The sequence below is a fragment of the Neopsephotus bourkii genome, unplaced genomic scaffold, assembly GCF_033783945.1.
Source record: "Neopsephotus bourkii isolate Nb327-2 ecotype Australia unplaced genomic scaffold, CSIRO-AGI_Nbou_v1 NB_1423, whole genome shotgun sequence".
NCBI classification, from domain to species: Eukaryota; Metazoa; Chordata; class Aves; order Psittaciformes; family Psittacidae; genus Neopsephotus; species Neopsephotus bourkii.
The window spans coordinates 2,921,394-2,936,272 of NW_026901900.1; the positions used below are offsets into that span (position 1 = coordinate 2,921,394).

Consider the following 14,879-nt stretch of genomic DNA (forward strand, 5'->3'; position numbering starts at 1 on the left):
TACAGGACGATTCTCTGACTTCCTAACGCTCCTTATGTGCAAAATGGTATCTCCTGCGAGCATGGGTGCAGGTGACCACAATCAGCACATGGTTTAACTGAGGTGACTGATCCCTGACTTGTGCCAGCAGACAGGAGAGGTCCTGCTGGACTAGAGGCTTCATGTGGCTCATGGGGGTGTTGTTACAGAAAAAAAGCCCTGTGGCAGATGTCGATGTGATAGGATTCAAGCAGGCACTGCTTTTGTTCTTGTGCAGGAGGAAACTTCATCAGAAACACGGATGAAATTCCAGCCTTATCTTAGGGAATGCATGTGGGATTCAGGCATGCAGCAAGAGAAGAGAGCAAGCGACTTTTCAGGCTTTTCCTTCCTATCAGCCTGTGCAAAGGATAGTCTGCTGTACCTCAATTTTAAAGTTTTTAAAACTGCTGGGATTTTAAATTACCGTTGTCGTGCTTCTGATGTTGCTTCCTTTGTTTGCCTATTGCCATATAGCCTAGCCAGCTCTATGGGAGACCTGCCTGCAGAGTGCCTTTTAATGTTTAGATCTAGTGGTGATTAGAATATACTAATGCCCAGTGGGTATATGTGTCATTTTTTAACAGCTGCCGAGCTCTCTCCCTGCTGCTCCAATTAACACATTCAGCACACACTTGCCGGTGAGTGGGCTGTGTGTATGGATTAAACCACTTTGCTATTTATTCATCCTGCATATGTGATGCCACGATTGGATCATCGTGTTTCCTCTTCTTACAACAAATGAAATCAAACGGGCTCCTAAGTCTGTTCCTGGGTAAATACGAGGGCAGCATTTAATTGGCAAATGAAAACCTGTTTTGCCTTGAGATATGGTTCAGTCCATTGACTAACATCTATCCCCGCCTCCCAGCCCCTCTTCAAATGATGGAAACACAGGATAGGGAGCTCTCCGTGCTGGGCTTCCCCTTGCTGGCAGGCAGGTCTCTTCAACTTTGTCCTCTGCTGTTTAATAACCTCTTGAAATCCTGACTTTTCTCCTTTTGCATCGGTATTTTCCTCCTTTGCCTGTTTTCATGTTGAAATATTGTAGTTAGTGTATTTGATAAAGTCCACTACCCCCTTTCTCATATTTTATTTTCTTTTTAAAGGGAAAACAATATGCTTGCTAGTCACAGCTGAGGTAAGGGAGGGGTATTTTTGGTGGTGCCTGAGCGGCTGGTCAGAGGCTGCAGCTTCGCTCTGGTGCTCGCGGTTGATTCATGCTGGGACAGCTCTTTGTGAAGCAGAGGGCAAAGGGGGCTGCTGGCCGGTGCTGCTGAGGCAGGAGATGGAGCGCTTCTTGGGCTTCGTCAAGCAGATAAGAAGATCGAGAAGAAGAAAAGGCAAAAAGTACCGTCCAGAGGAGGATTACCATGAGGGCTACGAGGATGTCTACTATTACGCCTCAGAGCATTTTCGAAGTGAGTATTTTGCATAACCTCATTTTCCCGTGGCTGTGAGAAATACAATGCTTTTAAGATGTTTTAAAACCCTAAACCCTGAAAACACAAACAATATTTCTTGCTAGAATCTAAGCCTCGTGCAGGTATTAAAACGTCGGTTTGTGTTAGGGCTTTATGTGGCTGTGACTGCTGATGAACAATACAAAGCAGCTGAAGTGGCACGGCTGCTCTCAAAGTAAATGGGGTTTGTCTGCAAACCCGGGTAAGATTTCAGGTGCAGTTAATTGAGTCTGACTGCTGGAAACCTTTTGTTAAAACACTGTGCTGAGAAGCAATAGGGCGGTGGTAGCCCTTGTACAGAGCCTTTGGAAAGGTGCATGGATGTTTTTTAAACCACTGTAGAGGCAGCAGTCATTGTAAGTTGGAGATGATGTTTAGTGTTTGTTATTAGGGGACAGTCAGTCCTCCGGGCCTCTGCTGTGCCCTCGTGTTTTCAGTACTAAGTCAAGTGGGTTGCTTCCTTGGGGCAGGTCCAGGACCACTGCTGAAGAATTGAGTGGTAGGTTTTGTTTGCTTGTGTTCACGTGCCAGCAGCAGCTCGCCCGAAACCTAAACAAACCATCTGATCAGAAGTCCCTGTGCAATCTGTGAGCTGTTTCTTGCAGTGTGGTAGGACTCATCCTCTGTACCTGTCAGGCTTCGGGGCTGCTGGTTTGCTATGGGCTTCTCCCAGAGGAGGCGATGTGCCCAGAGGTGCCCATGGGGATGGTGGGAGGGAAGCCATGCTCAGCCCCTACCCAGCGTATTGTGCAGAGCTGGTCAGGACAAGGTGGTGGCATTAAAAGCAGTCATGCACAGAAAGCACCTTTTTAAGAGGTTTCTGCTGTTCTGGCAGGTGTTTTGGGACCTTTGCAGTAAAGCTGTGCCTTTTGTTGAGCAGCTGAAGTTTGATGCACTTTCTTTGTTGCTCTGTACTATAGGAGTGTCTGTCAGTATCTTTTTGCATCATTCGGCTTCACTTCCACTTTGCTGAAATACATCATAAGAACCTTACATTTGTTTTAAAACAAAACAATGAATATGATTGTGCCTTACAGCACCAGAGTACTGCTATCCTCTGGAAAATTAGGAAGTAAGAGGTTTTCTTCTTGTTTTACTCCCAGTGTACCATGAGTGCCTGTCTCCAAAAGTAAACTCATGTAGGGTGTTTGGTTGTTTCCTGGGTTTCTCCTTAATACAGTCTTGATCTCTCCATTTTTAACAGCATTTATCATGCTGATAATCTTATAATTTATCTATGCTGTTAAGATGGAATTCTTGTAAGAAAAAGACCTATTTTGGGGGCAGTGCAGTTGTAATAGAACATATTTACATAAAATCTACAGCAGAACTGAAAATTTAAGTCTACTTAGCATGGAAAAATGTGAAAATGATGCATGTTAATGAAAGCACATAACTTTTTCTTGCTTTAATATGTAAATCAAAGGAAGGTGTCAAAGCAGTATGTCAAAATATTTCCCTTGCTGGTTGTTGCTGAAGGTCTTTCAAATAAGAAAGCAAAACCCCTCCAAAAACTGTCACATGTAATAAGGATTTCTTGAATGCTGATTAATAAATTATTAACTCTTGACTTAATGTAAGTCACTAAGATTGAACCAAATGCCTAATAGGTTTTTCCTTTTATTCTACTTGGAAAATAACAGGATAGTATACACTTCAGCCTGTGCAGGTCATAAGTATTTCAGGTGGGATGAATCTGTGTTAGATTTTGAAGTGGTGTTTACACCAGTGATTGCAATACTCGAATTGAATGGTCAAAATAGTGCACAGTCCTATGGAGCTGGATGCACAAGGAGTTGGCAGCTTCTCAGAGTTACTGTAAACCAAATATGGCACAGATGAGAGCATCAAACATGAGTTGCTCAAGTGTTTCTTTTGCCTTATTTTTCTGGGCTAAATGTGTCACTGTTTTCATTGAATAGGTGTGGTAGCTGCTTAAAGCAATATATGAATGTGGAAAGATACTGTTGGTGCTACTATAAATGCTTTCTTGAAATTGAATTTCATGTAATGAGGACAATGAAATGTTTCATATTTAGTTTAATTATGGTCTGGTGTTAATGCTGTTTACAGTGCAAGTTTAGAGTAATTGCAAAGCTTTTAATAGCCATTTTTGCTCCATTTATATGCTTAGAAGAATGTGTGCTTCAGAATAAGATCATATTTATTGGTGTGATTTTCAGAATATCAGAGTTAATGAAATCAAAGAGGTATTCATTCAACTGAATGCAGTTGGAGCTTTTCTAGATTTGGCTTCCTCTTCCCACATTGTTATCCATCCCTCCTCTGCCGTCGTTTATGAGTTATATATCCAATTAGTCGGTGCATTTGAAAATTGTCTGAGCCAATCACTTCATGAGCTTGTTACTCTCTTCTGTCTGTTCATAGTATTGCTTAGAGTGTTGTGTAGAGGCTGAATTAATGGACAAATGCAGAAACTACATTAGAATAAATGATCAAACAGAAAGAAAACAAAGTTAAAAATAGAACAGGCCTCTGGGAATCACAGGAAAAAGGTGACTTTAGTTTGTCCTCAGCCCAGCTGCGCTTAGATATTGTAGCTCCTGCTGTTAGGTACACTGTCTTTATTCCTCTGAAGCTCTGTCTTAGACCACATTCACTGTGATACTGGGACACAGCTGGATGGAGGAAAGGTGTAGTAGTGCCTAAACTTCCCTGAGTAAAAAAACAGATCCAAGCTCTTGAGTCAGATGACTTTTTGCTTTGACACTTCATCCATTAGGTTGTAGTCAAAATGGATATTCTTGTTTTGACATGCAACAACTCTCCTGTCTTTTGGAAGCATCTCTGTTCTATGTAATGCTAGAATAACTAACCATTTTGGTACACAAACGTATTGACAGTAGTGCAGGCATCATGCCCGTTTCAGTAAGACTTCGCAGTGTGAATATAATGGGTGATGAAATTGCTACTCGATCTACTCAGACAAGTTGGTGCTTATTGTTTAAAACATTTCAAAAAGCTTTATATTTATCTTGTGCAGCATTATGACATTGCCATTCAACCTGTTCCTTTTAGTAAGGCATGAAAGAGGCCCTTGTTATATTATTACCAAGTCTGATAGCAAACATCAGGAATGCTATCACGTATGTATGCATCGTATGCATACATACATGTAGCATGTAGGTATGTAGCGTGTATGTATGCATGCAGCATGTATGGAATGCTCTCATAAATGACATGCCCTTTTGCTGTAGTTGGAGTGTTTTGCCAGGACTTTTGAGGTTTGAGCTTCGTTTTGACCAGCCAGGTGTTTTTGGGACCTGGCCTAATTTGGTCATCTCTCACCAAAACACCACCCCACTCTGGTTTCAGTGCTAAGTCTTTTAATTAGCAGAACACTTGGGAGAGTTTGGGTTTCTTCCCATTTAGAAACTTACAAGTCACACAAAACGTGGTTGTCACAGAGTGCCCATGCCAGGTCCAGAGGGTGTTACATTTTGTTTAATTCGCATTACTTCTGGTTTCTGTCATTCATCTCCTCCTGGAAGATACTCTGGCAGTTCTTCTTAAGAACTTCTTAAGAACTGGCAGTTCTTCTTAAGTTATTCCTCCCATCATGATTTCAGCAGCATAGTCCGTTGGCATAAAGGCTTTATTTTTTGTTGATGCAATGAAAATGTTAAAGAATAATTCCAAACCCCAATGATTAAAGAATTCTACTAGTAAACTCCAAGGAACTCAAAAGATCATATGTTTTTTAGCCCTGACCTTAAAATATTCCATGTAGTCACTCAGAGTTTCATGAAATATTTTCTTCTATCCGTTTTCAAGGCCTAGGATATATTATGTGACAAGAGCATTGATATTCTAGACAAAGCAGTCTGCCGTAGTGGATCTGTGGTATAATCACAGGTTTTCCCTGTGATGCCATTTATTAATTCTTTCGCAATTCTTGTGTGAGAATCATTCACTTCCTCAGTTTCAGGATGGTAAACCTCTTTGAATTTACTCTAAAATGCATGTGATGGTCTTTCTCTTCTTTCCATTAATTGTCCCACCTCTCTCCCTGTGTCGTCATGGGACAATGAAGGTAAAGTATTTTACTCCTAGCCTAGTAAATAAGGCAAAAAGGAAGAATTGGAAGTTTTGCATAACTCAGAGATGAAAGTTTCCTCTTTGTTGACTGAAGTCTGGGAATAATTAGTTAAAATGAATACTGGATGTATGATACTCTATTTGGGATGATGTCGGCAGGAAAACTCTTCTTGGGTGTTAGTCTCCAACATGACTTGATGCTCTGGTGCAGAGAATCCCTTAGCTGCCAAAATCTGAGTAACAAATGACTTTACATTTCATACCCTGGATGGTTTTAAAGCTGTGTTAAATATTCATAGAGGGACTTGCTACTAAAATATCACTAAGAAAAAACACTGAGGCTTCCCTCCCTGACTTGCCTGTGGTCAGTAGCAGCATCTCTTTTGTCAAGATTTCCTCTATTTCGTAAATTATAACAAATATTCTTGTTTCCAGCAGTCTCATAGGTTTGATTTGGGTTGTAAAAGAGTTAATGGTTTTATGAGTAGCGTGGTGACAAGGGCACTGATTATCTCCAGCTCAGGTTGCAGAGATGTTAGTTGATCTTAAGGGCAAGGAATGCAGTACAACTGCTTTTCATTTTATGAAGTCTGTGTATTACTAGTCCGCAGTTTAACTGGATGTGTGTGTGTGTGAGGGGGTTTCTTCTCCTATCACAGATCTTTTCAGTACAGTAAAATCTCAGCTTTTGTTGAAACTAAAGGTAATACATTTGTTGCAGCCTACAAGAAAAAAGGCTTGGTCACCTGAGCAGAGAGTATGGCAGGCCTTGAAAACGCAATGATATAATCTTTTTAAAAATGTCTGAAGTTTGCTAAAGGTTCTTATTTTCTTCTCCTTAATGGCTGTTTCATGATTGTTGGACCATGAAGATTTTAATGAATGGATTATATTTCTTCAACATTTCTGTCTGTTTTCCAGAAGTTACTTTTTTCCTGAGGTCTGGATAACCCCAAAACCACAAATTCATCAGGAATGGGATGTGACGCCCATGTCCAGAGAGACTCTGTCATAAGAGGGCTAACACCCAGTGTTAGTTTGCAAGCCAGGCATGGTGATAGAGTAGGCTACTGCATTTGAACTTTACTGTTGGGGCAGAGACTATCAACTTTCCCATTTAGAGACTTCTAAATGAAAAAAAGTGGTAGCAAGTGACTGTTGTCCCTGAAGCCACTTCCAGGGTAAAACTTCCTGTGTACAGGTATCAATTACATTTTCCATTTTTTAATAAAATCCTGGCACTCATTAGATAAAGGTGTTGCATCCTTGTGCTGTTTCTGTTGCTTTTTCATCTTCGTGCATATTAGATTGTTTGGGTTTTTTGTTTTGGGGTTTTTTTGTTTGGGTTTTTTTTTAAAAACTGGGTTGTTGCATCAAGTGGAGTTTTGTATTTCATGACAGGCATCCTCGTGCAAAGGGTTGCTTGACTTCTAATGAACTGTGTATTTGGAGGTGATCCCATTTATCTGCTGTCCTGTTTGCCATGGTTGTTAATCACTGTATCCTTTCTGGAAGAACCCAAGAGGTAGAGAAGAATTAATCTCATTTTATAGAGAGCAAACTAGTAGGAGTGTGTTACAAAAAGGAGAATGTTACAGCTGTTGGGCATCCCATGAAATTATTTAGGTCTTCCAAGCCTGTAAGAAATACACATATATTAAAATCTTATTTTCTTCCTTTCCTTTTTTATAGTAGTTAAAAGCATGTAAGTATTGGGATGAGGCTTGTGTTTGTAGATGCTTAAGCTGTTTGAATAGCAGCGTTAGCCACATCATGTTCTTTATATATATTCAAAGATAATTACGTTGGTGTTGTTACTTGTGCAGTAGCATGATACCCAGTCGCAGGGTCTGTCAGTGAGGCATATGAAGCTGTGGGGTTCCCTGCAGGACTGGAGCAATGCATTTCTTAGGCAGATGTGTGCTGGTTTGGGGGAAATATTTTCAGTATACATGAAACAGGCCATAGAGATTTTATACTTTTTTCTCCTAAAGCACAGTGGTGCAACAGCCAGTTTAAGTTTGGCAGCAATAGCATTGCTTTTTTAACATGACCCCTTTGTGGCTTTTCTGCAAGTGGCCCTTAGACTCCGAGGGCAGCGCAGAGCATGGATGGTAAAACATTGCTTTAGAGTTACTTGAGGGAAGCCAGCTTATTTATTTTAATTCACTGAAATAATGAGACCTGAGTTACATAATTCTTCGCATGAACTGTATAAACACTTCTGCCTGCTAGCAATTATGAGTGTACAATTTCTGTGCTACTTTTCCTTCATTTACTTTCTAGTCCTGTTCTTTATTGAATAATTAAAGATCCTGATTGTCCCTGCTTGAGAAATGTATTTGTGACAGGTCTTCCTCCTTTTATAATGGCTGCTGGTATGAGGTTGTACCTTCACTGTTTCAGAGAATTTGGCACCCTTTGTGTTTTAGTGTATCTAGAATATATGATGTTCAAGTTCAAATAATGAAATTTGGAGAGATCTGGACTTAGTACTTCCTGAAATGATGTCTAAGTTTATGGTTTTAATCCTGACTTTGTCAGTTTATATCATAAACATGTAGTAATGTGATTACTTTTTTCCCCGTGGTTATTGTGAAGTGAATGAAACATCAGGTTTTATGAACAAAGATTAAAAAGAGATGTAAAAGCAGCTACTGAGGTGTCAGATTTAATATTAACCTTCAGTTCCAATGGAAAACTTAAAACAGCAGAACAAAAGAGGAAGCAACAATATAAGCCTCTTGCTGATTAGATTATGAACACTTATTGAATGATTGCTGTGTTTCTTCAGCAGGGCATGCCAGCAACTCTAATCATCAGCATGAATGTAAACACCTGTTTACAGTAGATAGTATTTGTATAAGGCAAATACGGTAATCCTCATTGCGTGTATGGAAATTATTAGGCAACTCTGTTTAATGTTCTTCAGCAGAAAGGATGAGGAGCAGCGCTGTGGCTGGACACAGGAGCCTGTGATGACCACACTGCCAATGACCCAAGCACCTGAACAGTACCGATTTTGTTCAGAGGATTTTCTGGTTTCCCTCTGAATCCAGGAAATTGTACACGAATCAGCGTGCAAGACCGTTGCAGTTCAGAGAATGCCCACGCCAGATTTAAAAGGCAGTAGAACTGAGAGTGCCTATAGAACCTTAATGTGGTCTCTCTTTAATGAGTCCTTAAAGAAGGACTACCTGCTCATTTGTGCTGTGGCACGTGTGATGGATTCAGCATGTGGCAGAGGCTGCACTGAGTCCTTGTGCAGCATTGGGCCTGGCCTCCCTACCGTCCTTTCCACTGGGGCTCATCCCTTTTTTCCCTGACCATAGAGCTTGAATTTGGAGATGAATGCTCCATCCCTGGCAGTGTTCAAGGCCAGGTTGGACGAGGCCTTGGGTGATATGGTTTAGAGCGAGGTGTCCCTGCCCATGGCAGGGGGGTTGGAACTTGATGATCTTAAGGTCCCTTCCAACCCTAACTATTCTGTGATTCTATGATTCTATGTCTGTCACAAGTTGCCGTAGCATGCCAAGGGAAGTATGGTTTGAATCTGGCACTTACAGCTTGCAGTTTGCTTTTTTTAGTGGTGTGTGTGTGCAAGTAGTAGAGAATATGGAGCAGCAGTTCCTTGGGCTTTAACATGCAGTGGAAATTCCAACATGCAGTGGGAATTCCATAATGGCACATTATGGGCATAATACTTGCTATAAATGAAGCAAAATCTCCTTGGTGTTAAGATGGGCACAAGTAAATTTTGGTGAGTGGGCATAGCATCTGATCACACTTCAGATAGTGCTTCAGTGTGTTTTTAGAACAGTCTGCATGCTGACACTGGGAGCACTGTGGGCAGAGGCAGGAAGAATCAGGCATTAGTTTTTGGGCTGTCCCTGGGCATGGTTGAACAGATGATAAGAGACATCTGAGGAGAACTGTCCTTGGAAAGGCAGCCAAGGGAAGAGCCAAACTGAATGGGAGTAGCAGGGTGCAAGAGGAAGTATGAGATCATGCCACCCTGCAAGGAATCTGAGGGTGTGACGGACATGGCTGATCTGCTTCTACAGCCCCACTGAGGGAAAGTAAAGAATGAACCCTTTGGATTTACCCAGCCTGTTCTGTACTTCCTAGACACAATATAAAATGCCCCTGAGTAAGGCATACAAACACCACGTCTTCTGCATAACACTGATGCTGGAGATAGGCCATCAGAGATGGTTTTCCAGGTGTCAGAATTAGTCGTGTGGGTATAGGCCTGATGCTTCTAAGACCTGTGTGTACATAGAATCACAGGATGGTTAGAGTTGGAAAGGATCTTAAGATCATCTGGTTCCAACCCCCCTGCTATGAGCAGGAGCGCCACACGCTAGACCATGTCACCCAAGGCTCTGTCCAGCCTGGCCTTGAACACTGCCAGGGATGGAGCATTCACAACTTCCCTGGGCAACCCATTCCAGTGCCTCACCACCCTTACAGTAAAGAACTTCTTCCTTATATCTGACCTGAACTTACCCTGTTTAAGTTTAAAACCATTACCCCATGTCCTGCCACTACAGTTCTGATGAAGAGTCCCTCCCCATGCTTGGGTATGGAGTTGGACAAGGACGGAAGGGACAGTGAGAAATTTCTTTGGGGATACTCAGAATTTAACTGGGTGATGCTGCAAGCACCCTGACCTACCTATTTAGGTTAAATCCAGCTTCAGAGCTGGCCATGCTCTGAGCAGGGGACTTAGGCTAGAGGACTTCCAAGAGCCCTTCTAACCTCAAGTAGTATGTGGTTTTATGAAAGGAGACGTTGGATGGAGAAGAAAGGATGTGAAAGAAAGCAAGGAGAAAAGAGATTAAGGACAGCTCTGGGGGAGCTACTGTTTGAATGAAACTATGAAAAAGAAAGTGAAATCAAAATTAGACAGATAGCAGGTGAGGTATTAACTCAGTAAACTGTGTTTTCAGATGTGTTCACAAATGCTTCCTTTGGGTGTATTTAGCAAGCTCTGTGGCTGCTCAGGTCTTTGTTAATTTGGTAACACTGTCCCTGTCCCAGAGGGGAAAACTCCTCCTTCAACAGTACACCTTGTTGCTATTCTGTCAGCTGGTAGCATCTCTGTTAAAAGGAAAAAAAAAAAATAAAAAAAGAAGGATTCACAATGTATTACAAATAAGTGCAATAAACCCACATTTTTTACATATTCTAAATACAGAGTGATAGTGGCTTTTTGCCCTTACTTTCTGCAGGTTAGAGTAGAAAATAATTCAGAGCCTTTATGAACTGCTGTCTGCACCCCATTTGAAGGAGCCCAGTTGAAGCTGTGTAGTCAACAAGAGATGGGTCATGGCAGGAGCTGCAGGCTGTGGTGTCAGCTGTATTAGCACTGAATGCTCAGAAATTAAAAGGGATGTTTGCCATGCTGTCTGACAGGGATGCTGCATCTGACAACCTAGTTTAGGGGAAATGAGAAGGTGTCTGTGAAAGAAAGTCGGGAGAGAGCCTGGATCTGTGGCAAAGCTCTGCTTAGCAGCAGCAGCGCTCAGGTCAGTTGTCAGTAAATCTGGATACATCTGGTGGCATTTACAATTTGGAAAGCAGGAACACTTATTTTATGTGATTCTGTGAGCATGTATTTTCTGTTGAGTGGTGGTAGAATGTCACGTGGCTTGTCATGAGAATGCTACACGTTCCCTTTTGTTGATAAAAGGAGACAGGAGTGACTTCTGAAATGGAGAGACCAGAGCTGTTCAGGATGGTGGTTATAACTGCCCATCAATAGTTAGAGTGCAGTAAGATGGTGGAACTGCTTGCTTCACTGAAATCCCTATGAATTTAGTGACACATTAGTAGTCTCTGAAATGCACCTTTTGTAACTTGACCTGTATTTCACCTGACTTCCCGGAAGATTTCCAGAGGAGTTATGCAGGCATCCTGCCTGAAAAAAGAAAAGAGGAGAGAAGTTGTCTTGATCTTAGGGCATTAATGATTCGCTTACATTTTTCTTGGTATGCTCTAAACATAGTTACAAAAATAAAAGCATATTTAGGAACGTGGTAGATTGTGATAACATCTCTTTGCTTTCCCAATCATCATGCGTATCTTTTCTGGCCTATTCAGGCAGGGAGTACCCAGCCCTGTGCTACAGGAGGGTAGGGCAAAGGTTTGTCTGCTGGGAAAACGTGGCCATCCCTTTAAAATACCAACAATCCTGAACCTATCACAAGGGATGGAGAACGCACGAAATGTTCTAGTTTTGCAACTGGTACTTGATTTGCATGCTGCAGTTCAGTGTTTGTGTTTTGTTCTTGTCTCAGTAGGAAACAGTGTTCCTTTCTAGTTTCTTTTCTTTTTTCACTACTACTCTGAACTTGGGATATTATAACAAATCTGATGGGCTGTGGGTTTTGTAGTGCAGATTGTGTCATGCAGATTGTTTCCAGGGACTGAGCAAAACTCTTGAAGGCTGTTCTCGTTACAGCCCGGAGTTGGTGGTCCTTTGTGCCTTACAGATAATTGGGCTTTTTACAGCCACATGGCCATTCACAGTAGATTGTTTTCTTCCTCATAAAAAATGACAGAAATTTAAGTCTCTAACAAAAGCATAGTGCTGGTGGCATAATTATTCAGGAGGTTACATCAGTGTGAGTAGAGAAGGCAGCCAAAGGTAACACACTGCTCCATTGTATGAAAATACCTTTAATACATGGAAGATGCTCAAGCCCTGTATCTTTCTCACAGTATTTCATTACAACAAATTTTAAGTTCTGTGAAAGTAATTGCTTGAAACGAATTCTGACACAGCTTCAGGATGTTGGTATTTTATTCACTGGTAAATTGTCAGTGGATTTGCAGGTAAGAAAAATGTAGTTTTGGTCAGAGACTTCTTTTTTGTGCTAAAGTGTCTTTTAAGTCTTGATTACTTAGTGATTATGTCTTATGTGGTTAATAAATTGATGCTAAGTAGCAGAAGCTTTATGGTCTTAGATGTATTTAAACTACCACTAACTGATATAAGAAGGCACAAAATAAAGGAGAAGAATTTAACTTGATTTCGAGTAGGTAATTCATGATCACTTCTGCTCATTTTAACTACTTCTCTAAACAGTTAAAATTATTCCTAGAATTACTGTTCATCTTTTCTTGGTAGCAATTTATAATTTTTGAATGCACAACTTAGAAAAGAATCTGAGAAACCAGCAATATGTAAAAATCTGTGGTAGTTTCATAGGTGAATTGTCCTGATTTTTTCTTTTGGTTACTGTAGTGACTGGAAATGATCAGTGCTTCCCAGAAGATCACAAGATTATTTATCTGCCTGTAGGCTCCTAATTTCAGCTTGTGGAATCTGGAAAACCCAACAGTTTTTGAAGTCCAGCCTAATATAGCAGCAAGGACCACAGTGTGGAGGAAGAGATTAGGTGATGATACCTAAATGTGAGAACATACCTTTTGGTATTATTTTCAGCCTGCTGTGGACTGTGGGTTTTTTTTTACCCCACTGCTGTTCATGATGTATCTAGTTCCTTAATTCTTCAAGTGGGCCTTGGGCAACTGAGTGGAGCTCTTTTAATGGTTGCTTTGTTTTCCCAAAGTGGAAATATCATTAATTTTCTGAATTACAAGCCTGGAACCTCTTTCTCTTCACACATCCTCAAGTCCTTTTAAAGTACTTGAAAAACACAGTTGTGGTACACAGTATCCTGAATTTGCAATCTGAGAAAGATTTTTCTTGCACTTTTGTCAGAAAATCAAATCATAATAAAAAGGGAGGAAGGTAACACATCCCATCTGCAGTCATTTAAACTCTCCTGCAAGCAAGGGCTTTCTAGTCACATTTGGACTAGAAAGGATGGACACACGTGTGTGTGTCTTGTATTAATGCAAAGTGAAAAACTCCCAAGGGTCATAGAATGGTTTGGGTTGGAAGGAACCTTAAAGATCATCTAGTTCCAGCTGCCTGCTGTGGACAGGGGCGCCTTCCACTGGACCAGGTTCCTTAAAGCTCTGTCTAGCCTAGCTCATGGTCTGCAGTATAGCTTTTTCTTGTAAAAAGCACAGCTACTAGTATTGAGACTGCTGGCTGCTCTTTCTACTTACTTATTTAAACAGAATTGTATGTGCAGCTCAGCAAACCAGGAGGATGGCTGGCTGTGGATGTGCCTAAGCTCTAGCACAGACTAGAGCTTGAGATGTACATGGCCTGCCTTTAAGCTTGAACCGAGGCCGCTGGGAATACCGTAACTTAAAGCTAGGTCAAGAAAAATGTGAATAGGAAGCAGTTTGAGGAAGAAGCAGAGGAAGTGAAGTTCAAAAGGCTCTTGCATCGCAAATTCAGCTATTTTATTCAGAAACTGTGGTTTTGGGTTTTAATGTGTCTTTCTGTGCATCTTAAAATGCATGGGGAGATTTATTTGTTTGTTTATTTATAGCTGCTGCATAGAAAAACAAAGCTTTCAAAAATCTGTCTGCAGTGATTGCACTTTTCCTGCTTGGTGTTTATTTTATCAAGCAGATTTGTAGACTTGACAGTGGGGTTTTTTTTGTGAGGTTTTATATTGTCTCGGCTGTATATTGCTGTAAGCCAACCAGAGATCTGATCCTGCTAATGCCGGGCATATGGGTAACTCCGTTAGTGTGAGTAGTCCCACTGGCAGAGGTTAGATACAAGGGTCTGTAGTAGTGAATGCTAAAGGAAACAGTGTGAGAGGGTAGAATAAAATAGTAATTCTAAGAGTTTCTTCCAGATACTTGTTGTGTTGTGTGTCTGTGCTATGTTCCAATTCCTGGCAGAGATTAAAGGGTATTTTGACTGAGATCAGCATCCCTGGATTGCTTCCTCAAAGATAATTTGTAAGCATGCGCAGTTTTATTTTATTTTGATTCACAAGTGAAATTGTTCAGACTTCAGAAACAAAGCCAGTTGATTAGTTCTGCATTATTTCGTTTCAGTGCATGATTTCAACCTTGTTCGTTAAAGCTGAAGTGGAAAACCTGGGTCTGAAGGATCACTGTTAACAGGAACCACTAGCCTGGAGCACAGAATTCAATAATCGTTGATTAATAGAGTTTGCTGCTGATTTCTTTTATTTGAAAAAGCCAATTATTCTTGCCAGTATCTTTTAAACATGAGCCTTCATTTACAATTTAAAATTTTAACCTGAAATAATAATGGTGTTTTAAATTGTGATGTTGCTGGGGGAAGGAAGGGGAGGGAAAGAGGAAAAAAAGTGAGGCTTATTTAACACCCCAAAATGCTGTTCCACTGAAACAGAATTGAGGTAGATGGATCTATTGTAGGAAGTATTGAATATGATAAATTGCCTGTCAATGCAAACAGTGATTTATTTTTTT

The 14,879-nt window shown here is 40.9% G+C and overlaps 1 protein-coding gene across 15 annotated transcripts in view; it reads left to right on the forward strand.

Annotated features, from left to right (window-relative positions):
- The window catches only part of GRIP1 (glutamate receptor interacting protein 1), a 327,255-nt gene that overhangs the window by 99,115 nt on the left and 213,261 nt on the right, over positions 1-14,879 (forward strand). For 3 of the 15 annotated variants that reach the window (XM_061368082.1, XM_061368084.1, XM_061368075.1), the window contains exon 1: positions 42-1,439. The exons of 2 other annotated variants lie outside the window; for them this stretch is intronic. In XM_061368082.1, coding sequence (XP_061224066.1) covers positions 1,307-1,439 — 133 coding nt within the window. In that variant the 5' untranslated portion in view covers positions 42-1,306. Of the gene's footprint in view, positions 1-19; positions 1,440-14,879 lie in introns of those variants that run through there. 10 more of the 15 variants (XM_061368067.1, XM_061368068.1, XM_061368071.1 and 7 more) reach the window with 8 other exon arrangements.